We start from the raw sequence: 25717 nt of genomic DNA, 5'->3' as shown, positions 1-25717 counted from the left end.
TTATTGACAGAGTAAGGGAAATAACAGGGTAATTAGTTTGAGAAGAACCGGGAGGTTTTAAGAAGGGAAGAGGTTGTGTAGGTCAGATATTCATCGTTATGTCTTTAGTGGAAAAGTTTCTAAAAAATGGAAAGAAATTGTATGCGACCTTCATGAATTTGGAGAAAGCACATGACAAAGTGGATAGACATGGAATGTGGAAAATATTAAGAATATAAGGAGTATATGGGAAGCTGCTGAATGCCGTGAAGGGTACATATGAGGGTGCTAAGGCTGCAGTACTTGTGAATGGTGAACTATGTGAATTTTTCTATATGAATGCTGGACTGAAACAGAGATGTGTCATGTCTCCGTGGTTGTTCAATCTGTATATGGATGGGGTTATAATAGAGATACAAGGTAGGGCAGTGGATGTTTGAGCAGCCCTAATGAGAGAGGGCAGCATTTGGAAACTTCTTGTTCTGTTGTTTGCGGATGATATTGTATTGTTAGATGAATGCGAAGGGAAGCTGCAAGGCTTAGTGAATGAGTTTGGGAGTGCATAAGAAATGGAATCTAAAGGTGAATGTAGGGAACAGTACAGCTATGGTCTTCAAGAGAAATTATGTCACTGAATGTGCAGTGAGGCTGGATGATAAGGAAATGGAAAATGTGAGTGCATTTAAGTATTTGGGTAATGTGATGAGTAAGGACGGAAGTTTGGAGGATGAAGTGCTTGAAAGGGTACAACAGTGAAGAAAAGTTGCTAGTTCTTTGAAAGCAGTGGTAAGAAGTGGGGAAGTGAGCATGAAAGGAAAAAAAAATTGGCTGCATGATACTACTGTGATCTCCACTCTAACATGTGGAAGCTAAGCTTAGACCTTGTTGGAAGGACACAAGTCATGACTAAGAGCAGTGGAAATGAGTTATCTGAGAGGAGCATGTGGTGTTACATGGAGAGACAGACAGACAGATGAGGAAGTGAAAATGCATTGTGGTGTGAATGTGATGGAAAGACTTTGGAGAAATACACTGATGTGGTTTGGCTATGTGGAGTGGATGGAGATGACAGACTAATGAGAAGAGTGTATGTGAATGAGGTGGAGGGAGGGGGGGAGGAAGGGGGAGGCTGAAGATGAGATGGAGGGATAGAGTGGAGAGGTATATAAGAGAGGGTGTGTGTGAGCTGGGGGGAGGGCAGCAAAATGGCGGGGGACAGGGCAACATGGAGGAGACTTGTTTGTGGCCACCCCTCATGGGATTAGGCCAGCTGGCATTAGACTGATGGATTTAAGTGTCTTGTCATTGAGATGTGCGTAAACATGAAAAAAACAAAATGGAACTATAAAACGGAGACAGAAGACACTGCCAAGACATCACATTAAAAAGATTTGGGTGTAATAACACAACCAGGATTATCACCACTGAACCATATATAAGATAACCAGCAACGCGTACAATATGAATTGCATTTAATTTCAGTGATCCTTTGGTTATTGCATACTTGGTTATAATGGTTTCTGTTACCACTGCAAAATGAATCTGCACCTCTGTCACTACCACACATTTTCACCCCAAAAACATAATTATTGTTCACCTGAGGTGATTTCTGCCAACAATGATGATGCAAAATCCGTGGTTTCTGATGGCTTTGTGGGATTCAAAGATGAGGACCTACTTGAGCAATAATATCAGGTGATGGAAACCACTACTCTCTACTCCCTAGACTCAGAACCCCTAACTTCAAACCTATCTTAAGTTACTATATGATATGTGTTTCTTCCTTATTATGCCATTTTCGTCACTTTCTATTAACCGAACCATGCCTACGTGTATTTCTGATACTAACCATAACAGTATGTATGTATTTAGTGGGTTCAGACTTTAGACTGTTGTAAAAGGTAAAATTTGGGCTGGCACTTGGGATGTCTGGTACCAATTAGAATAAATCCCATTGGTTCTCTGCTTTTGTTGTTGTGCAATTTCATTACCACACACCATGCTTGGAACCAATTACCAGAATGTGCTGTGCAATGAACAAGGGATCATCCAGCCCTATTGAGTTATCAGAAGAGGCTGGATGACTCTGTCCCAGATACCTGTCCAGGATGCAACACAGCACCCCATACTATTAACCCCTCTGTGGCCGAAGGCCCGGAATTTTCCGTGCATGCCAGGCCAACGCCAAAAATTGATTTTTTTTTTCTTGCCATATTAAAGAGAAAGTTCAGGTGTGCCTAACAGTGCAAATTCCAGCTTCCTAGACACATTCTGTGGCTTGCAATGGAGCGCATTAGTCGCAGAAATATCGGCAACCGATATCCGCCGCCCAAGGGCAATGCCGCAATGCAACTAGGCAGGTGTTGTTGTTTTTGTTTTTTTACCTCCCAAAATGACGTGAATGGTGCTGAACTGTGCTCATATATGAGATATGATGATATTGAATGATTTCAGTACATAATGTGTTAGGAATGGCTGGAAAAAAAAATGTTATGAATACTTTTTCACCTTTTTCATATAAAACATGTTTATGGTGGTTTAGAGTTATTTTTTAGGTTATCGTTGTGCCCAGGCTTGGAAAAGGGAGCGAAAGGGTTGAATTTTCAGCCAGAAATGAGAAAATTGCACGTCTTCCGAGGCTAGGCTCTGCCACAGGATTGAAAGTGGATGGTCAGATCCGATTAGCAAGACGGAAGTTGAATCCCACACCACACGTTTGGCTAAAAATAAAATCGTAATGCAGTTTCAGAATTAAGACTAAGTCTAATTATTACAAATACAGAGACAAAGCAGAAATAAATACGTTTACAGACAGGGGAAAATGTATATTTTCCATAATAACATGTTCATCTTTCTCTATCATTTTACATTCAGCTTTATCATTTTACCTGGTTATTCTTGCAAACAAGGTGGTTGTGTGTCTTTTGCAAGGGAGGAAAAAGATTGTATTTTCTGTCTGGGTCGAGCTAAAGGGTGTAACTATATGTTTTTTAGGCATGGCCATGAGCGAAAAAATCATACATCCACTCCTCACGACTGCCCGTGGTGAACTGACAGATGATATGTGAGAGGGTGAAGTCAAGGTCAGTCTCATGTCCCAGATTTTCGTTCACTTCCCAAAAGTCTTCACAGTTTTCTACAAATTGTACTGCATCTAATGATCCAAACCATTACAGCAAACCTGAGCAAATAGGTAAAGATACCAACACAAAAATGTAATTTTCACTTATTATCGTGTCCTTTTTGTTTGTGCCTGTATTACTGCATAATTGTAAACAGGTGGTTGTGTGTGTTTTGCATGAGAGGACAAAGATGATATTTTCTGCCTGGATCGAGATAATGGGTGTAGCTGTCCTTGTTTAGGCATGCCAGGAGCGAAAATATTGAAAATCAACTCATCACAGCAGCAGGCTCTGAACTGCTTGATGGGGTGTATGGATGTGTAGTGTAGGTCAGTGTGAAGATGTTCAGAATGTTTGTTCACTTCTCAAAAATTTTTGCAGGTTTTTATAGGCCGTGCTCAAATGATGCCTGCGGCCATTTATTGGCTAAACATCATTCGACACCGGCAGCCACAGCGGGGTTAAGCACATAATGGAAGACCGCACTGCACACAATCGCCTGCACCAATAACACAACATACACTCCTTGAGAGCTCTATGGGAAAGCCAGGTCTCGGTCGTGGTCTTCCTTAGGGACTCAGGCCTGTTTGGCCAGACTGCCTAAGGAACAACTACTACTACTGTTTGGCCAGACTGCCTAGGGAACAACTGCTACTATTACTACAAGGGATCACTGTCTGTAAGAGAAAATATTCTAAATAATTGATAATGACACTGCTATGACCTAAATTAGAATATGCTGCAGTTGTGTGATTTCCCCATTTAGGAAAACATACCAGTAAATCAGAGAAAATACAAAGAGTGGCTACTAAGATGCTACCAGCCTAAAGAGGTTACAATAGCTGAAATTACCTATGGTGCATAAGAGAAAAGACGAGGCATGATAATGATGTATAAATGTACGCATGGTATTGAAAAGATTGATATGAGATGATTATATTATACAGGATGGTGGAAGAACAAGTGGACATAATTATACAGGTGAACTTCAGCTGCCAGGATGCTCGAGTAATGTAAGAAAATACAGTTTTCCAAACAGAAGTAGGGCTAAATGAAACTAAATGAAAATGTGTTAAGTGCAGAGAATATCTATACTCTCAAGTAAAACCTGAACAGCTGTAATGCTGGTGAGAGGACAGTATAAGTAAGTACAGTCAACCCCTACTATTCATGGGTTTGCCATTCATGCGTTCACATATTCGCCAATTTTTCTGGGAAATTATTTTAAAAATTCAAAGGAAGTTATTTCCTGCTTTTCCCACAGCATCAGCTGTTCCTAGTAGTTTATAAGCGATTTTGTTTTTTGCATGTTTTCCATGAGAAAAACTGTCCCATTCAATTAAACTGTGCAGTAACCTAGTATTGCAGAGGTATGTGCTGTTCAGCAAAAGGGCGTCAGCACTCTACAGCACTCGGTATTCCACAATACAAATCTCCCACTCTTTTCTTGCAATGAGCGCTTGCTTATGATTGGCTCCTGGGGTAGTGTCCCATATTATCGCCTATGTGTCTTCTTTCTCCTTATCCTATTGGCCATTCAAAGACGGGACCCGATTGTATGCCATTGCATTCATTCCCTCTCAGTTCATCTTAGGGGTTGTCGTGCTGCATATGTTCTGCTTGTTATTATGGCTTTGTTAATCAACTCCATTCTTTACCCTTGCAAAAAATGGGTCCTAAGCATGCTACTCTGGGTGCACCTGCTGCTAGGGAGCCTATGCGGCAAATGAAAGTGATGTCACTGAAAAATAAAGTAAAACTGTTGAACATGGTGCATGAGGGATAGTTGTTTGCAGCTGTCGGGTGACATTTTGATGTGAACGAGAGCATGGTGCATTACATCACAAAATATGAGAAGGCCATTAGGGAGCTGCTTCCACCCTCCATCCCAGCTGCCGCTGATGACCCTGATGACTCTCCCTCCGTCAGTGATTCTCCAGAGCTCAACTAGAGCCCATCCTGCTGTGCAGTGCAGAATATTCATCATTTATTGTCCATCATATACTGCAGAGCAAACTCTCATTGTCATCATCACATGGGTGAGTACAGTACAGGTACACTGTACCATACCAAGAAAGGCTTGTGTATCATCCTGAACTGTCATTTTAAGAGGTATTAATGCACCATAAAAGGCATTTACAGGTATCACTGTGGGCCTGTTGAAATAATTATAACAGTGAAACCAGTGACAGCTGCAGAAGGTGTGGATTATTTGCAGATTTCACTAATTCAGGGGGGGAGGGGGGGAGTCCGGTACGTAACTCCCACAAATAGTAGGGATCAACTGTAATCAAATCTCGTATAATACGTACAGATGAAATCGGTGAAGAGGTGAACACACTCACAAAAGTTACTGTTGTTGTTGCTTAACCTCAGTCTGTCTGCCTGAGTAGATCTACTGACCACAGGTAAGCAACTGCTACTGTGGGGCAGTCCTAAAGGTATACTACAATACATAAACTATGTAGTGATTCAACGTCCCCTTGTGGTAGAAAGCATCTCACCAGGGCAAGACCAGGGTCCTTCCCAGGGTGAGGTGCAGGGAACATGAGAAAGTTTGGCTCGTGGGTGGACACCGCAGCTGCTTCACTCAGAGTGTCCCGTGCCAACACATGCAGGCTTCTCATCAGCATCACACACATCGAGTAAAATTTTAAACCCGCTCTTGCTTTGTGGGTGTGGGTGTAATTACATACTGGCAAGCTAGCAAAGTTCTTTTTGTCAGTTAGCCTGTTAACTGATAAAAAGATGGATGGCAAGCTGGCGACAGGAAGAGCTAGAGCTCCCATTTTACCAGCCCTCAGGACCTGTTCCTGACCATCTCTTTTACTGAACATTTTCAGTGTTTTCATTAACACAGAGAGTAAGCCAACATACTCTCACAAACATATTCCTCCAACTGTCTACATGACACTACATGCACATCAGACAACACACCTATTCCCTAAGCCCCGTAACAATGGCCATTGCAATATTAAGAGACAACGTAGTGATACCTCAGACTGCTGCCACCGGTGGGGCAGGGCTGGCAGCAGAGGGCTCGCCTGGTCATCATCAAGTGACTATGCCAGCAAGCAGCACTTAATGCATGCTTGTCAGTGAAGTGTGGGTTCGGACTTATATTTTACCAACATCCATGGTCTTAGTACCAATCTGAATTCTGTTCACTTCTTCTCGAATCCATATCCCCTCTAGCCCTATTCCTCGCAGGAACCAAAATCTCTCCCTTTACTGACTCATCCCCATTTCTTGGTTATCTCCTCACTAGCTTTCCAAACAAGGGTGGCATTTGTTGCTATATTAAATCTGAATATGCAATTGACATTATAATGAACTTCACTCCTACTAATTTTCATATTTCACTGTACAAACTAAATTACCTCAATATAACCAAATATATTTGTACAGGTTATTGTTCCCCCAATGCCTCACCAGAACCTAGCGTATCTGACTCCATATCTACACACTTGACTAACCTTAACCCCACTCTTACTACTGAAATTACAGTGTTGTGTAATTTTAACATCCTAAAGCAGAATGGTTATTGCATTCAGCCAGGACTGATGGTTTTGGTCTAGAATGCAAGCTGTTTGAAGAATCATTTAATTTCCCGCAACCAACCAAAATACTACATAATCCTGACCATACAGCAGCACCTATCTCACAGCCTTATTCCTGACAAACAACCCGTATCAGTACATGATAGAGGTACTGTCACCACTTGGATCCTCTGTCCAAAGTTTCATCAAACCATCATTTGTCAGTTGCCCCAAACCTTCCCATTCTGAACCAGTCAGGGTGACCAGATGGTACTAAGATGAGGTGGACTGAGCTGGTTTTAGAAATTATCTAGCTGATATTCCATGGCAGTCTTTCTCCTCAATTAACATAAATTTTACTCAGTTTCACATTACTGACTTGATATAACAAGTTGGTATGGAATTGTTCATACTATCTATCTATCTATCTATTGCCAGACACCATAATCCCGTGAAGGGTGGCCATTTGACACTGAGTTAGTTGTTTTACAGGGAGGGGCACCAACCCTCCACCAACCCACTAGTTGACATATAGGAAGCACGTATGGTTTGGTTATATGGTTACCACCCAGCGTTGTAAATGGTTTCTTGGCTTACAGGAAACCATTTGGCTTGTCACTCAATGTAAAGCCACCTGTAAAGGAAAGAAAAGGAATAAGAAGTGACAGGAAACATAGGAGAAATAGGAAAAGAGGAGGGCAGGCACAGAAAAAGAATGATAAAAGCTAAGGAAGTAGGCAGCACTACATCAAGTGAGTGGATGATGGTCGCCACCACCTACCACAAAATTGTTCATACCATGTCACTAATTTACCAAAACACTGGACTTCCCAAAATGGTTCAACTGCAAATGTGCCACAGCAACAAGCCAAAAGTCTTTGGTATATAACTATTACTTATAATAAAAAGTCCCAAATCCCATAATCACTTTAAAACTGCCAGAAATCATGCAAAAGTATAATAAATTTTGCCAAATCAAACATTCTTCAAAACCAAGCATCCAAACTAGTTATAATCCTAATGACAACAGAATGTTATAGTACACTCTCAGTTCTTTCAACAGTAACTTTAACAAGACTTCACCCATTCCCCCACTGAAATCTTCATATGGAAACAGTGTAAATGACCCTCATGGAAGAGCCAACATTCTTGCCAGTATAAATGCCAGAATTCTATCTAAGAGGAAGTCAGTCAAAATGTTCTTGTATTAGAATTTGGATCCCCCCAAACTGCTCCACTAAAGATACAAACTAGATATGCAAAATTTAACCTAGACAATTTACCAACCAACAAAGCTCCAGATCCAGATGCAATTCCTCCAATAGTTTTGAAAAAGTATTTCCCATAAAATTGCTCCAGTTCTTGTTTAATTATTCAGACTATCCACAACATTCTGAAGGGGAAACAAAGAATAAATGAAGCACTGAAGAAAATGGAAATTGGTAAGAGAAGGAGGGATGTGCTCTAGACCAGGATGCTGCCCAATGAGAAGCTGGATAAAACTGTGTAACAGGAGAGTGCTGAGGGTGTCCCTGCTTGTGACCTGGACATCCAACATGCAGCACAGGCTTGCTGGCTACCTTGGGCTTCAAGACTTCAAGTGTAGTGATGGCTGGCTGTGGAGGTTCAGGAGGTGCCATGGCACTGTTAATAGGCCCTTAACTGAGGAGCTGCTCTGTGCCAATGCTGATGCTGAGGAGCAGTTTGTTCAGCATCTTCAAAAGCTGATGGACGAGGAAAGCCTGCATGAGTTCCATATTTACAATGTTGAGAACCTGGGCTCATCTGGTGTGCTCTTCCTCAAAACACCCAGGCTTCCAAAGATACTGGCAGCACTCCAGAGGGATAAAACAAAGAAGGAGAGGTTCTCTAATGTAGCCAGTGTCAATGCTGATGGGTCCCACTGACTACAGCCAGTCAGAGTAGCCATGAGCAAGTGGCCCAGATCACTTAAATACATCATGGCCAAGGTTCCAGTGGAGTATCATGGGAATAAGTCTTGCTGGTTTACCTAGAATATCATTAACAACTGAGTTCACCAAAGCTCTGACCCTTCCGTCAGGCAGCACCAACAAAGGCAGGCATCAGCCCTGATGAAATGACAGAAGTGCTGCTGTTAGACAAAGCACCAGTCCATCCTTCCACCACCAAACTCTGCAGCAATGATGGACAAATCAGGACCTGATTCCAGCCACCCAGCACCACTGCTGTGATCCAGACCATGGACCAGGGAGTCAGAGAGAGTGCCAAGAGGCACTACAGAAACCTATACCTGCAATGGTGCCCCGTTGTGATTGAGGATGGGATAGACCTGCAGGATTATGAGGATAACAGAGAGAGAAGAACCTGGAGAATTTCAAGATCTACAGCATTAAGGACACAATCTTTACCTGGGCAAAGGCATGGAAGAAAATGCCATTTGCCACACCAAGAATAGGTGGTTCAAACTCCTCAAAACCCCCAAGACTCCAGCACTACATCATGATTCTGAAGGGTATGAGTCACTAAGGATGGCAGAATTGTTGGTGGCTGTAGGGCAGGGAACATTGCTGAGAAGGAGATGCATGAGTGGCTGGATAAATATGCTGGTGTGCCTGGATACCATCACCAGACAGAAGAGGATATTGTGGCAAGTGTCCAGGATGACAGGACACCAGCAAAGGATGAAGAAGAGGAAGAGGAGGTACCTGGACAGTCTCTAGCTGGATGCAATTATGCTGCAGACACAATCCTGAGAATCACAGAGCTGGAGGTTGTCTTGCTCAACATTAAAAGGTCATGTGACTCATCCAGATGAGTTAATGCAGCACCAGCAGCCAAGGAGGATCCAGCCCTAAGATCTTCCAGTTTTTCAAGCTTCTGCCCTCTCCTGCTGCCGAGAGGATCTGCACAGTCAAAGACCTCCATTGTTTCTGGAGCATCAACCTCCTCAGCCAGCCTCCACATTGCCTCAGGATCCAGCACTACAGCCTCCAGAACCCCAAACATCAAGACTCTCTATATCAGATGTTTCATCAGAGTCACCAGAAGTCATCTTTACCGAAAGTGATGATGATTGAAAGTTCACTCAATGCACAGCCTACAAGTTGCAAGTGTCAGCAGTGTACAGCCATCTATGGTATTGTGTACAATACATAAGTTTCCTACCCTGTTTACTCCAATCTGACCTGAAACTGCCCTCTCCCCAATGTGGCTGCTGAGTTGTGATAACATATAATACGAGGTCTGTCCAAAATGAAACCAAACCTTTTGAACAACCCACCAACTCGCCGGCATAGCAAGATTGCAATGGGAACGCCATGTAGCGCAACCTTGAGCATAAGTCTACCACTAGCTGCATCATGCCACATCACTTAGTCATTGGAATGCATGCACTTGTATGAATGTATGTTTAGTGCAATTGGCAAATTTTCTTTTGTCTCTTCTATCGTCTGAAATCAGTGACCTTTCAGAATGGATTTCAACTTTCAGGGGAAAAAAAAAAAAAAAAAAAAGTCTGCAGGGGCCAAATCTGGAGAGTAGGGTGGCTGAGGGATGATAGTCATCTCATGCTTCACCAAAAAGTCATAGATAAGGAACCATGTATAATCAAGTGCACTGTCATGGTGCAGCATCCAGGTTATGTTTGTCAATACCTCAGGCCTCTTCCTTCACACTGCCTCCCTCAAACACTTCAGGACGTCCAAGTAAAACTCTTTATTGACTGAGTGACCATGTGAAACAAACTCATAATGAATGACACCATTCCAATTTATTAAAAAAAAAAATGAAAGACAGAGAGAGAGAGAGAGAGAGAGAGAGAGAGACAGACAGAGAGAGAGAGACAGAGACAGAGATCAACATTACCACATTACAGTGATTCTGACATGTCTTTTTTGGTTGTGGTGAGGATGTTCCAACCCTCTGCAGTTAATGCCTTCTTGTTTCAGCATTACAGCCACACACCCACATTTCATCACCTATTATGACATTTTAAAAAAAGTTTTCATCAGCATTCGAACAACCAAACGGCTACTGACTAACTGTAACATGGTTCTCTTTTTGCTCATCTGTCTGCAGAAACAGCACAGATTTTGTGGCAACACACTGCATCTTCAGTTTTTCGGTTAAAATCACGTGGCATGGTCTTTTACAAATGCCTACTTCAGAAACTTCTCAGACAGTCAGGCAACAATTTTCCCAGACCACAATATGTACACTTTAAGAATGATTGCCGTCTCTTGACGTGGAAGGTTGTCCAGATTTGGGATCATCTTCAGTGGATGTTCTAACCGATTTAAGCTGCTGGAACCACTTGTGAAATTACATATGGCTCAAACAATCACCTCATAAGCCTGCTGCAACATTTAAAAAGTCTCCGTAAAAGTTTTTCCCAATATGAAATAGAATTTCACACAAACAAGTTGCTCAAGCCCCTTCACTGTTCAACTTGCAACAAACTGTCAAGTGCACCAAACACATATTCACTCAAGCACATATACCTTAATGACTAAGTAAGGTGATGTGATATGGCTAGTGTTAGACAAAACTCAAAGTTGCTGCTACACAGCACTCCCATCACAATCATGCCATGCTGGCTAGTTGCTGCAATACTTAAAGTCCGGAATGTTTTCGGACAGAACTTGCAGTAAGACTGTATTATACTTGTCATAAAGACATTTTATGACAAGAATGTGAAATATGCTGCAAAAAGGCAAACTTATGAGCCAACTTATCGTAAAATGGGTATAGTTTTCATTTACAATACTAGAATGTGCTACTATAGTCATTTATTTTCAATCATATGTTTGAATTCCCACCTGGAAGGGGTGACCCTATGATTTATCGAACTTTCGGGTTTATTGAACCAGGCTTACTCCCAACTGGTTTGATACACCACATCAGAAAAAATAAGTCCAGCTAAGCACTAAGATGCATCAGATCCTCCAGCTGGTCAATTACTGGCACTCAATGGTCGCTCTGTTGATGCCCAACTCTCGAGATGCATTCTGTTTCATTGCAAACAATGTCATTGATGGTGGCCATGGCTAGCATACCACCTCCACTACACAGCTGTTTTTCTTGCCGTGTGACACTGCCTGTTTTTGCCATGTGTCCCAGTGCTTTGCTCTTGCCCTTGGTTTCATTGCAGCTCTGGATTTCTGTTTTTGGGTGAGTTTTCCCCCTTCTCTGTCTGTTTTGGGGATTGTCCAGCTGGCCATGTAGACTGCTGGGGTGGCTTCTACTTGTGCGGGGTTTTCTGTTGTTTTATATTGCTAGTCTTGTTCTACTGTGATCCTCACCCTGCTCTAGGGTGGGAAAGGAGGTCCAGATGATGATGATGATGTTATATCGTGATAATCTTGCTATATCACTTTTTTTTTTTTTTTTCTTTTTTTTTTTTTTGTGCACTGAGGATTATTTCTCCCTAGCATTTGGGCTTCATGTCAGCCCCAGTCTTGCTCTCTGGTGCTGCACCATCTGCAACTTTCTAGTTTCTCAGCTTTTAGTCAGTGGTGACTGTAGTTCTCTTTCCTGCTTGTTCTGGGGGTATAGTTTGCCCTGACAGCTTCTTCATTGCTCTGTTTATTGTTGTGCTGCTCACCACCTGGAGATTATCTTGTTTTTTTCCTTTGCATGTCCTTTCCAGCCACCATCACTGGATTTTGTTCCCTTAGGCCCTGGCATTCCTGTTCTCATACCTTGCCCTGCATCATCCTGGCCGATCTTGCTTTGTTCGCATGACATTTCAAACTAGCATTTTGCCAGCCATGGCTGCCACACACATCCCAGTATGTCTTGCTATGTCATCATGACATTTTCCATTGACACACTGTCAATGTGGCTTGTGATATCCCTGTGATGTTTCACCTTTGTCACCTCCTGGACACTTTCCATTGTTCTTGCATCTCTCCTCTCTCTCTCTGAGTGAAGTTCAGTTCTGGCATCTTCAGGATGCTTTCTTGTTGGCTGCCATTGCATCTCCCAACGTCCTAGTGGCATTTCACACTGATAGGTTGTTGGTGTGCCTTGCAACATATCACCTTCAACATTGCCTGGACCTCTTTGATTTCACCTGTCTCTCTCCTCTCTTCAAGTGGTATTCAGCTTTATCATATTCAGGACACTTCTCACTGGCAGTCTTTCACACATCAGTGTATCTCATGATATTCCCACAATGTTTTGCACTGATAACGTTATTGCTGTTGTGCCTTATGCTGTTTCACAACGACATACAGTCAGTGCACCTTTCAATGTCCCAACCATTCTCCACTTTCATAGCTACCTAGACGGCCTTGAATTCAACCATATCCCTCCCCTCTTTGCAAGGAGTTCAGTTTGGGCATCAACTGGATACCTTCTTGCTTTGCCGTCTCTCTCTCTCACCAATGTGTCTCACAATGTCCTTGTGACAGTAACATCAGGACATTATTGGTGTGCAGTAGCCTGCATTGTCCTCATGACATATGCTTTAGGCACCACACTAATACCTTTGATTTCTTTTGTGTTCCTACCCACTCTGTGAGTGAAGTTCGGTCCTCATAATCCTTTCATGCTTGTGTGAACACTGTTCTCATGGATGCATACAGACACCATTAGTCTTTTTGTATCTTGGGCAAGTTACCCTGTCTACTTTGGTTGTTTCTGACTGTCCCTCGACACTCAGAGAATCATACTGGACAGGACATACTAAATTTTTTAATTCATCCACAATATATATCCATTCCATTTCCTTAACACTATTCTCTTTATTATGAACTGAAACAAATATCCAAGATATTTTGAATAGCCAATGGAAAAGTTTCCACTATTTTAGCTTTCAGCTTCTCTCCATGATCCAAGTACACAGTCCCTTGTTTGATTTTTGGCCAAAGAGATTTAGAAGTGGGTTTGGTTACTGATTTGATAAGTATGATTATATATGAATGTGTTGTTCCAGATGACTGGCTGAAGGGTGTGATTGTAAATGTGTACAAGAGGATGGGAGATGCCCTGAGATGAGGGAATTATAGAGGCATAAAACTTTTAGATCAGATAATGAAGGTAACGGAGAGAGACCTGGACGGTATGATTATGAAAAGAGTGAATATTCATTAGATGTAGTTTGGGTTTAGGTCAGGATGGGAGACCACTGATGCCATATTCACTGTCTGACAGCTTCAGGAAAAATATATAGGTAAGAAAAGGGAGCTGTACTTTATTTTTGTTGATTTGGAGAAAGCCCCTGACAATGACCCTAGAGAGGTGGCGATGCATGCAATCCGAATGCTTGGGATCAAAGAGTGGCTGGTTAGAGTGATTTTGGCTATGCATGTGGGTGCTCGCAATCAAGTAAGAGTGAATGGTGATTTAAGTAATGAGTTTTCCATGAACGCTGGCATGCATCAGGGGTCAGTCTTGTGCTCCTTACTGCTTGTCATGGTACCTGAAGCCCTCTCACAAACTTCAGAAATGGACTCCTGTGGGAGATGTTGTATGCCCATGATTTGGCAATGACTGCAGACAATGAAAGGGAGATGAGGAAACAATAAGGGTGTGAAAAGATGGTATGGGGCATGAGGACTTGAGAGTGAATGCAGATAAAACAAAGGTGATGGTATCTAGGGTTAGTGGTAGCACTGTCAAAGAAGTGGGAGAGTGGCCATATGCAGTTTGCCACAAGGGCATGGGAAGTAATTCCATCTTGTTCAGTGTCTGTGATAAGTGGGTGCATAAGAGATGTAGTGGTATCAGAGGTAGACCGTGAGACAATGCTGATTTCAAGTGTGCAGTGTGCTGGGGAGAGCATGTGGAGACAGTCAGGCATGACAGGATTGAACTTGCTGGTAAGTCTCTTTAATGTGTGGAAGAGTTTTGTTACTCGGACATGTTATTTGGTGGAGGTGGGGCAGAAACTCGCTCTGTGCCTAGAGTGAGGAGTGTTTGGAAGAAGTTCAGGGAACTATTGCCTCTCCTGACATTGAGAGGCCTCCCCCTCCATGCAAAGGGATCTTTTTATGTGGCATGTGTTAGGAGTGTACTGCTGTATGGCAGTGAGACCTGGCCAGTAAAGAAAGAGGATATTCGAGTCTCAAACGTACAGAAATGACAATGATTAGGTGGATGTGGGGTGCATCCTGAATGAAAGGCCTGGGGGAGCTAGGTTTACAATGGAAGAGTAAGAGGGAGGATGGAGCTGGAGTGTATTGGAACTGTGATGAGGAGAGGTAGACTGAGATGGTTTGGGCTTGTAGAAACGATGAGGAATGACCACCAGGTGCAGAATGTGAGAAGTGGAAGAGTTAAGAGGAAGGATGGGACTGGAGTGCATTGGCGTTGTGATGAGGAGAGGTAGTTTGAGATGGTTTGGGCATGTGGAGACAATGGGGGATGACCAACAGATGCAAAAGAGTGAGATGTGTAAATGCTGAGGGTAACGTTGCAAGAGGCAGACTGAAAAGACGTGGGACAAGGTCATGGAGTGTGACCTCAGGGATAAGGGACTGAATAGGGAGGCTGCCAGAAATCGAGCAGCATGGACAGCCATTATTAGGTGACCAAGGCTGAAGAGTATGTTGGATCTCTATTAATGAAATGAAAACAAAACAAAATGTACATCTGAGCCTTTGAAAATCCTCTTCCTTTATTGTCCAAGTCTCATTACAGTACCTAAACCATGAAACTCGAAATACATGCTGTATATCAGGACATCTAAGCACAGAGGGAGAGCCCTCTCAATGTCAATGTCAGTGCCTAAAGGAAGTGGACTTTAGCACCAGTCAAACAGGGCAGTACTCCCAAAAGTGCATGGAAAGGTGATGACAGGGACAGTTCTTTTTTCTGATTTCATCAGCCCTCAGGACTAGCTTCTGACCATCCCCCTTTGCAGATCTTTTCAATGTTTCAGTAACACAAAGTGTAAGCCTGCATACTCTCCCATACAATTTCCTCTACTTGTTAACACCAACCTAAATGCCTACTGCACACCATAATTCCTACTCCAAACTCTGCAAAAATGGTATCTAAGCACCCTGCCTTGAAGTCACCAGGAAGGGGGACCACAAAAGCCCCCATCATCTGTCCCTCTCCCAGTAACAGCCAAGTGAGATGCCCGGAACCACTGTCTGACTCACTCCATGTTCATTTCTGCAACATCTGAGGCCTTTCCCCTGATTGTGTTTCTGTTGAATACATCCTCTCTTCCTATAAACCAGTGGTTCTTTACCTATGGGTCGCAACCCAAATTTGGGTCGCCAAGCCATTTGGAGTGGGTCGCCAAGAGACAAATATATTACTGATATTATTAATGTTGTACACTATTACTTTTTAACATGTTACCGTACTTGTCGATACTTCACACTTTAGATTCTCTCTCTCTCTCTCTCTCCTACAGTAGGCGATTGCATTTGGCTTAAAAAAAGATTATTACCATGCACACAACTGGGAGTAGAGTACCGGTACTGTACATTTTATATTTTAAAACTTAACCATTTTCATTTCGGAGTAGGCTAATGATGCCCAGCTCATGGCTTATGTACGGTACTGAGGTCCAGAAGACATGGAAGAGGAATTTCTGTTCTGTCGGCCATTACACACAACCACAACCAGAGAAGATATTTTCAGTACTGTGGACTGAAGGGCGTCAGTGGAATCAGTGTTTTATGTCTGTTGTGATTGTGCATCAGCAATGCTGAAAGTACGTCAGTGTTTCATTGCTAGAGTTAAAGAAGAAAATCCATTCGTGCTGATTGTTCACTGTCTCCTTCACCTGAGAATCTTGCTTCTCAGGGGTTGTCACCTGAGTTACAGAAAGTGATGCAGAAGTCATCCAGGTAGTCAGTTTCATTAATCTAGGGCTGTGCCCTCAGGATCATCAGTCGGATGTTTTGATTTTGGTTCAGAACATGTACACGTGTTGTACCACTCTGAGGTTAGGTGGCTGTCACGAGGAAGGGTGCTCCAACGGTTGCCTGAAATGCGGAACGAGACTGAGATATTTCTAGCAAAAAAGAATCATTCACTGGCCCCAAAGATTCTCTGATTCAAAGTAGGTGATGCAAATGGCTTATCTTGCAGATATCTTTGCTGAGATTAACGCCTTGAACATTTCAATGCAAGGTCACGATCAGACATTAGTTGGGCTGTCAGAGAAGGTAACTGCATTCAAGGGGAAACTGAAGCTGTGGAAGAGTAAAACTGAGACTGGGAAGACTGTGTCGTTCCATCTTTGAGTGAATTTCTGGAAGACGAAAAATTTTCTCTCACCCAGGTCCAAAGCATCATTGTGGAACATATCTCCAGACTAATCGAAGAGTTTTTCACTACATTCCTGAGAATGTGATGAAATATGCCTGGGTAAGAAATCCCTTCAGCATTGATGCTGAAGACTTACCTGACGAGATTTCGAACATCAGCTACCTCCAGGAGCAGCTCATCGAGGTTCAGAATGATGAAACACTTCGTTATGATTTCAGGAAACAAAACGAATCACTGAGCTCATTCTGGATCAGAGTTTACAAAGAAAAGAAAATTCTTGGAGGTGAAGCCCTGAAAGCACTCCTTCCCTTTGCTACAACTCATCTGTGTGAGACAGGATTTTCTGCACTCACAAATTACAAAAACCATCTACAACCAGAGCATGACCTAAGATGCAGTCGGTCATCTAAATCACCCCGGTTTGAGAAGCTGATTGAAACTTTTCAGTGCCAGGGATCTCACTGATTATAGTACTTTATGTCTCAGACAACATCCAAAATAGTGACTCTCTCCTTAATGGTCAGAGTAAATAGGTGTATCATGAACATGAATGAATTATTTTGATTTTCTGATCTTCGATTTATTTTTTTCCTGCCAAAATGTGTTGATATTTTAGTTCTTAGGAAGTACATATAATAAAAATGAAATTTATTTATTATGACATCAATAAAATACTGAAATATTACTTTGGTTTTAGTCACATTATATGACACATATGTTTGTTTCAGTTCTGGTGCAAAGTAAGTTTACGAGGGTTTGGGTCACCATATAGACCATCTTATGGATTTTGGGTCGCCAAGAAAAAAGGTTAAGAACCACTGCTCTAAACCTTACCTTCTCTTCCTCATCGAGACTCACCTGTCTGAAACAACTGACTGCAAATCTTTCTCTGTTTCCGTCTACTTTCTCTATACCCACTTCAAAGTAAAAGGTGGCTGTTGTCTAAATATGTGCAGCAATAAATATTGCTCTCGTGTTCTTGAACTTGAATCTTCTGAATTCTCTACTCTCTGGCTTCAGCTATCTTGTCATTCTCTGGCTACCTATATCTGTGCTGTGAACTTATCCCCTAATTTTACTGATTATGGAAAAATTCTTTGACTATTTTACTTCTAAGATGGCACATCCTATCAATTTCTCCATTCTCTGAAATCTCCATTCTAAGTGATTTCAATCTTCACTAACACCCCTAGTCCAACACCCTTTTACTGGTCCACTTGGTGAACACGCCTACATCTTCTCTATCCTTAATGACCTAGAAGCTTGTACAGCACCCAATCCATATCCTTGATCACCTTGGAGAGAGTTCCAAAATACTTGACCATTTCCTAACAATTACTCCTTCTGTTTATGCTGTTAATCTTTTCTCTCTGTTGGGATCTGATTACAACCTGAACACCTTGACATGTCCTATCATTCCAGTACGGCCTGAAGGCCCTCCCAATAAGCAGCAACTGTGGCACTTTCAAGCTGCTGACAAGGAGGCCCTCAGGCATTACTTCTTTGATTTTCCCTGGAATGATTACTGTTTCCATTACCAAGAGCCATCAGAATGTTCCTCATGCATTATGGAGGTTATTATCTCTGGCATGGAAGCATACATTCCTTTCACTTGCATTAGGGCAAGTGTTTAATCGCACTTGCCCTAATGCTGTTCACACAAAGGAGAGGGTCTTCAAAAGGTATCAGAACCAACCCACTCCTGAAAATCATCTCTTTTACATCTCTTCCCAAAACCGTGCTAAGTCTGTTCTTCGCTCTGCTAAGAATATTTTCATTTATGCTAAATGATCTGAACCCTCAACTCTCCAACTCAAATTCTTCCCACTTATTTGGCACCTTGCCAAAAACCTCTCTAACAACTTTTCTTCATCATCCTTCCCTCCTCTATTCCGCTCTGATGGCTTTGTAGCTGTTTCTTCTACTGAAAATGCAGACCTCTTTGCTCAAACTTTCTCTTCCAGTTCCAACTTGGATTATTCCAATGCAGTTCCTCCATCACTCTGCCTCTCTGACTTCCTCATAACTGACAGTAAAATTTCTTCAACTGATGTACTTTCTGCCCTCAGTGGCCTCAATACTGACAAGGGACGTGGGCCTGATGGGGTCCCTCCTGTTGTCCTCAAGAACTGTGCTTCTGAGCTTACACCCTGTCTAAGCAAACTCTTTTGCCACTGTCTGTCAATTTGTACCTTTCCTTCTTGCTGGAAGTTGCTCTCACTCAGCTTGCTGCAATGAAGGGTGATCATTCTCAGCCTCCTAACTATGGGCCAATGGCTTTAACATCCTGTATTTCTTAGGTTATTTAATCTATTCTTAATACAAAATATTTATAGCACCTTTCCAATCACCAGTATGGGTTCCACCAGGATGTTCCACTGGCAAACTTCTCACCTTCCTTTCAGACTCTTAGTCATCTCCTTTCAGGACTTTTGCGAAAGCTTTGCCACTGCACTTGACATCTCAATGGCTGTTGATTGAGTCTGGGATAACTCTTTAATTTCTAAACTGCCTACTATGGTTCATATCCTTCTATCTTTGCCTTCATCTTTAGCTTCCTTTCTGGTTGCTCTAATGCTGTTGTTGTAGATGGCCACCATAATTCTCCTAGGGCTATTAATAGTGACCTAAGGGCTCTGTCCTATCACCAACTCTCTTCCTTCTCTTCTAAGCTGTACATCTGACCCCATCCACTCATATGCTGATGACTCCACCGTTTACCTTTCCATTCACTTCTCACAGTGTCCATCTCAGCAGTTACTTCAGCAAATAAGGGAAGAGGCTATAGTACACTAGACTTGGCTCGTATCTCTGACTAGGGTAAAGGTATTCTTGTTGTTTTTAATGCATCAAAAACTCAGTTCTTACATCTTTTGACCTGCCAAAATCTACCACAGGAGAATTTTCTAATTTTCAACATTATCCAACTCAATCCTGCCTTATCTCTGAACATACTTGGGGTACCATTATCTTAGGATTTATCTTGGTCATTTTCATAATACCTTACATAAAATCTGCTTCCAAGAGATTGGGTGTGCTAAGCCAATACTGTGTCTTCTTTACACCTGCACAATTGTTAACTTTATACAGAGGTTTTATTCTACCACATGTATAGAACAACTCTCATATTTGGGGAAGTTTCCCATAAAGCTCTTCTCAACAAGATGGAGTCAAAGGCTTTTTCGTCTCATTTCAGTAAAACCTCGATATAACGGATTTCAATAGACCGGAATTCACCTTTATCGGAATCGTGGGGCTACCAGACAAAATTCTGAAAAAGTCCGATTAAGCCAAAAGCAGTCTGGAGTACCTGACCACTTCAGATATGTTCACCACAATAAGGTAAGTACATCAGTGTACAGTACAGCATTATTATATATATTATACCATTTGAATATTTTTCGTGAATCAATAATACAGTACAGTACTGCAGTGGTAGTGAAAACGGTTAAAAACCGTTGGTGTGATCCGGACTAATGTCTGATATATCAGAAAAAGTCTGCGTTAGCAGGGGATGCCAGATGTCGCTTTTATTGATATTTTGCTTTTTTCAGAATGGCTTGGGCCCCAATTAATGTTATAGTGAGGCTTTTGGTGTAACTCACTCCCTCTTACTGGCTCCCTTCAACCTCTTTCTCTTTGCTGCAAAGTTACATCTTTATCTCTCTTCCATTGCTCCTCGAACAGTAACTGCTCCTCAGAACTGTCTGTTTGTATCCCCCACCATTTCAGTGGCAGTATAGCACCAATCTAACAGCAAATTCTCATTTTTTCTGTCCAACTCTCCAATACGTGAATTAACCATCACTCCCAGTCCTTCTTGTGTACAACAGGTCAACTCCAGAACTGTCCTTCTGTGTGTATTTCCTATTGCCTATGGCCTCCAGTGTTTACATACTGTGTCCAGACATCTCAAAATGAATGTTCATTTTATTTACTTTAGTTTATAAAGGTCCAACATACTTGCATGCATCAGCCTTGGTCACCTGATGGTGACTCTCCATGCCGCTCAATCTCTGGCAGCCTCTATTCAGTCCCCTTATCCCTGAAGTCACACTCTATGACCTCGTCCCAGGTCTTTTTGGTCCATGACTCTCGCAACCCTACCCTCATCGTTGATACTTCACCTCACTTTCTGACCCTAGCTGTCACCCCCAATCGTCTCCACATGCCCAAACCATCTCAATCCATCTCTCCACAGGACCTGGAGCAGTGGCGTCTTCGTTGTGGGTCTACCCCCCAGAGGGTGTCGAAGAGAAGAGGAGGACAGCATGGGGGCCAAACCACCGCAAACCCCCCCGGCCCCTCACGGGGCTCGAGTACCTGGGAGTGGCTTCGGTCGCCAGGGCAAATACCACACCTCCCAACACATCACGCACAACAACACCGTTTTTTCTACACCGAGAAATGATTCCCCAGCTGTCATTTCTCGACGACTTCTTCTAGCTGAGGACATTGAGAGCAATCCAGGACCCACCAACAAATACATATGTCCAACATGCTCAAAACCTATCACGTCGAGCCGACAGACAAAGGGTTCAGTTCAATGCAATTCCTGCAAGAACTGGATCCATTACACCTGTACAACACTTGCATCCAGAAAACATTACACAAACACCTGGACCTGCTCCTTATGCTCCTTCCCCCCACCCATCAACCCCCCTTCCAATCCTACTCCTACTTCCTCCACACCTGCACAGCCAAACCCACCAACCCTTCCCGCACCATCCAGTCCCCCAACTCCTCGCATTCCAACCCATCCTAATCCACCTCAACCCTTACCTCCCATCCCACAACCTCTCCTCCTACCCCTTCCCCTCCACCCACACCACCTTCCCCCCGTGCTGCAGCAGCAATAACACACATCGCACACACAACATAAACATCCTTCAGTTAAACATAAGATGGCATAAACACCAAAATACATGAACTCCACACAATTCAGCTCAAACAACAGAACATACATATTGCCATCTCTACAATAAACAAAACTACACAGAGCACAAGAAAAACACTGACATTTCATAACTTCACTACCATTTGACACAGACTGGGCGGACAGGCGGTGGCCAGTGGACTCATCACCCTGGTACACAAATCCATCAACTTTGCAGATACCAGTGCACACACAAAGTCAGCTTCTCCCCCAGTACATGACACCACAACATGAAATACAATCGAATTAAAATACGCTGGTAACAAATCACACATAACAATCGCTAACACATACAATTCCCCCCAATCGTCCCCCACAGTACCACACACCATTACTCTCCACACAGATACACCACATCACTAACAGTACCCATCATCATCCTGGGTGGTGATTTCTAACGCCAAGTCGTCGGCTCTGGCATGTCAACAACAACCTGACACAGACAGAGGGCTGGTACTACAACCCCAGACAGATCATCTCTTCATACTAAACAGTCCTAGACCAACATACTCCATATCCCCCACACCATGCCCTCTTCTTCTTTTCCTTCCCATCATCTCCAGACATCACCTTATGCTCCCACAAACCTCGGCTTCCTGCATCATGGAGAGTGAGTCAAAACCCTAGGTTTTGATCACCTCCCATGCATCATCACTACGCAAAACCAGAATCACCCCAGCTGGCCACAAACACACATACACCTAATTATAAGAGAGCCAACTGGGAGAGCCTTTTGTAACTGAAACAGAACAACATTTCAAAACACTAAACAGTACACCCATCACAAACATCAACACCCCCCATGTGAACACTTTCAATACAATCATACAAAACACTTAGACAAAAGACACATCCCTAAAGGCAACAGAAGAAGAAATACAACCCCAACTTCACACACCCAGAAATTCAAAGGGCCTCATCAGACAACCAGGACACACTGCAGACACTCCCCAACACCCCATACACAAGACAACCATACAACAAATACAAGAGAACTCAACACTCAAACTAAACAATAAAATATCAGAACAGCAAACACTAAACTGGAAAAATTACCTCTCAACACTTTGACCACAAAACAAACATCAGTAAACTCTACAAAAAAACACTAACCTGTGCATCACACTTTCCAACAGCAACTTTTCCCACACAACTCAGTCACGCTGCCTATCCACAACAACAGACACACCTCATACCCTCCAAACAAACAACAAGCAAACACTCTCATCAATCAACTTTTCACAAGTCAGCTCATCTAAACCCCCATTCTGAGAGACCGGACGTATCATCCAACGTAAGAGACAGTTCCCCACAGACCCAGACTTCGCACCTTTCACTTACAACCAGACGAGGTGTAAGCACATCATTAACAAATCCTCAAGTACTCATCTGCCTGTGGACCAGAACAACATAAGCAACATTCACCTTAAACACTCGCTGAGGACCACAAGGCATACAAGCACTCACCAAACATATCAACTACTACAGCTACTCATCAGAACATAATACCCAACATCTTGGAAGCATGGCAATATCATCACTATCCCTAAACCCAACAAAGACTCCACATTCACCACCTCCTCACATCGCCACATCACACTCCTCTGCACCCCTCTAAAGTCACTGAACGACTGTGAGTACTACAACTAGTCACACTTCACATTCCCCTAGCCCAGTCACAACATGGCTTTAGGCCACTACACTCCACAAACACCCTTCTTACAGACCTTACACGGAGAGTTTTTGATGGCATAAATCTCAGCTAGGCCACCACACAGAACACTCCTAGTCACAACTATTAACATTAGCAAAGCTTTTGATGCCATCCCCGCCACAACCTCACAAACAAAATACTCAACACAAACAGGTACAATAACACAAAAAGATGGCTTGGCAAACTACTTAGCAGGCAGATGTGCACATGTAATATTGCTAATACGTCTTCTAACATCAGAAACTTCTACAAACGTATCCCCCTATGATCTGTTTTGTCCTCTTATACTCTTTAACCTTATATGTACATGTATTTATATCAACACCACATACATTGATACAGATATATATAGCTTCCTATGCAGATGAATATAACACTTACATGTACGCACCAAAACGCAAACACAGCTGCATTACATCATGCAACCTTACCTCAACACACTACACGAATGGTTCATCACAAATAGGCTCAAAATAGTTCAGCACCCAAATCTACAGTGACTTTTCTCACAAACTCACAGCAGAATACACAGTCATATCCCACACCTCACCATAAACAATAATTTCCTACCATACACACACACACACAAAATCTTTGGTGTAACATACAATACATTGTCATTTAAATAAATACATCACAAACATTGTAAAAATAAAATAACACCAAGACTCAATAAGCCATTGAGGTCACCTTGCTCCATACAACATTCGGACACAACAAAGAAACCACCACCACAGTATACAAACAATACATAATGCCTGCCAGTGATGAATCTATGCAAGCCCTGCCTGGGCTTCTAACCTCACCAAAACACACTACAACACTTCTGCACAGACCATACAGAACAAGGCCTCTATAAATAATCACAGGCTGCACAGCTACTACACCCACAGACCACCTACATCAAGAAACCAAGGTCCTCAAAGTCAAGGATCATCTAGAGATATGAGGCACTCAGATCTCCGTTACAGCCTCCACAAACCCACATGACATCCACTACAGTACATACAGCACATCCACTCTACCCATGAACATCAAAACAACACTCCAGCACACGATTCTTCCATACACAAATACTGTCATCTCTCCCCCTCGCCCACCTCAGACCAGCTTCCAGAAGTATATCCACTCTCAGATCACTCGCCGCTCCATTCAGTCATTAAAGACAACATACAGTTGCATGCACGGCCTCCTGACATCCACCCTCCTGAATCCTATCTTCCTCGTGAGGACAGTGGTCCACCTGGCCAGGTTGAGATGTGGGCACCATCCAGCCCTCTTAAGCTACCAGAAGAGGCTGGCTGACTTCCAAGCAAGCTTAGATGCCTGTCCAGGATGCAACACAGTACCTCATCCTATTAAGCACATTATGGAAGATTGCATTGTACATAACTATTTACACCAACAACACAAATATAACACTCTTTTGAGAGCTCTGTGGGAAAGACCGGTCCCCGGCCGTGGCCTTCCTAATGGACTCCAGGGCTGTTTGGCCTGACTGCTTAGGGAACAACTACCATTACTACTTACCCCTCCACATCACACCAGTACACTCCAGTCCAAAACACACATACACTCTAGTCCTAATCTTCCTCTTGACTTCTTCCAGAATCATAAACTTAGTTTCCCTTGCCTCAGATTCAGGGACCCACTGCACATCCACCTGAATACTGTCCTCAGAATTTATTATTCTGTTATTTTATTTGCTTGTTTGTTTGTTTTGAGGGGAATAATCTTGCTAAGCTTCAGGCCTTTTGTTCCTTGTTGCTTGGAAAGGAAAAAAAAAAAAAAGAAAAGAGGGGGGAGTGAAGGTACAGTTCCTGGATTTTATTCCAACTATTTTTTGCCTTAGCCATTTCTATCAATTACTAAAATTGCTTCCTCTGGTACATGTCATGTCCCCTAAATAACTAACCTCCTCCTCTTCCATGTGCACTTAACACAGACTCTCCAGCAAGGTCACTCTTTTTCCACCTCTCTCTGTCTTTGCATGCTATCCCCTACACACCAATGTACACAAAATCAGTATTATTTCTCAAGCCTACCTCTAATATCCCCACATCTTTAATGCACCCACTTATCAGCAAATTAATTGTTACATAAGTAGTGAGCTTGCTTCCCACATCCTTAAGGCAAACCACACATGGCTACACTCCCTCTGCTTCTTGACAGTACTGCCACCTGTCCCTAGATATCACCATCTGTGCTTTTT

The 25717-nt window shown here is 42.7% G+C and overlaps 1 protein-coding gene across 1 annotated transcript in view; it reads right to left on the bottom strand.

The window, feature by feature from the left end:
• Positions 1 to 9352: 9352 nt before the first annotated feature.
• The window catches only part of LOC145415051 (nuclear transcription factor Y subunit gamma-like), a 174536-nt gene continuing 158171 nt past the window's right edge, over positions 9353 to 25717 (bottom strand). Inside the window, exon 8 of the mRNA XM_080284466.1 lies at positions 9353 to 9637. Within this exon, the coding sequence (XP_080140592.1) occupies positions 9353 to 9637 (285 nt within the window). The remainder of the gene's footprint in view (positions 9638 to 25717) is intronic.

The sequence above is a fragment of the Coenobita brevimanus genome, chromosome 101, assembly GCF_032717465.1.
Source record: "Coenobita brevimanus isolate Jiangsu-jjx chromosome 101, ASM3271746v2, whole genome shotgun sequence".
Classification (NCBI taxonomy): domain Eukaryota; kingdom Metazoa; phylum Arthropoda; class Malacostraca; order Decapoda; family Coenobitidae; genus Coenobita; species Coenobita brevimanus.
This window is presented reverse-complemented; position numbering and strand designations above follow the sequence as displayed.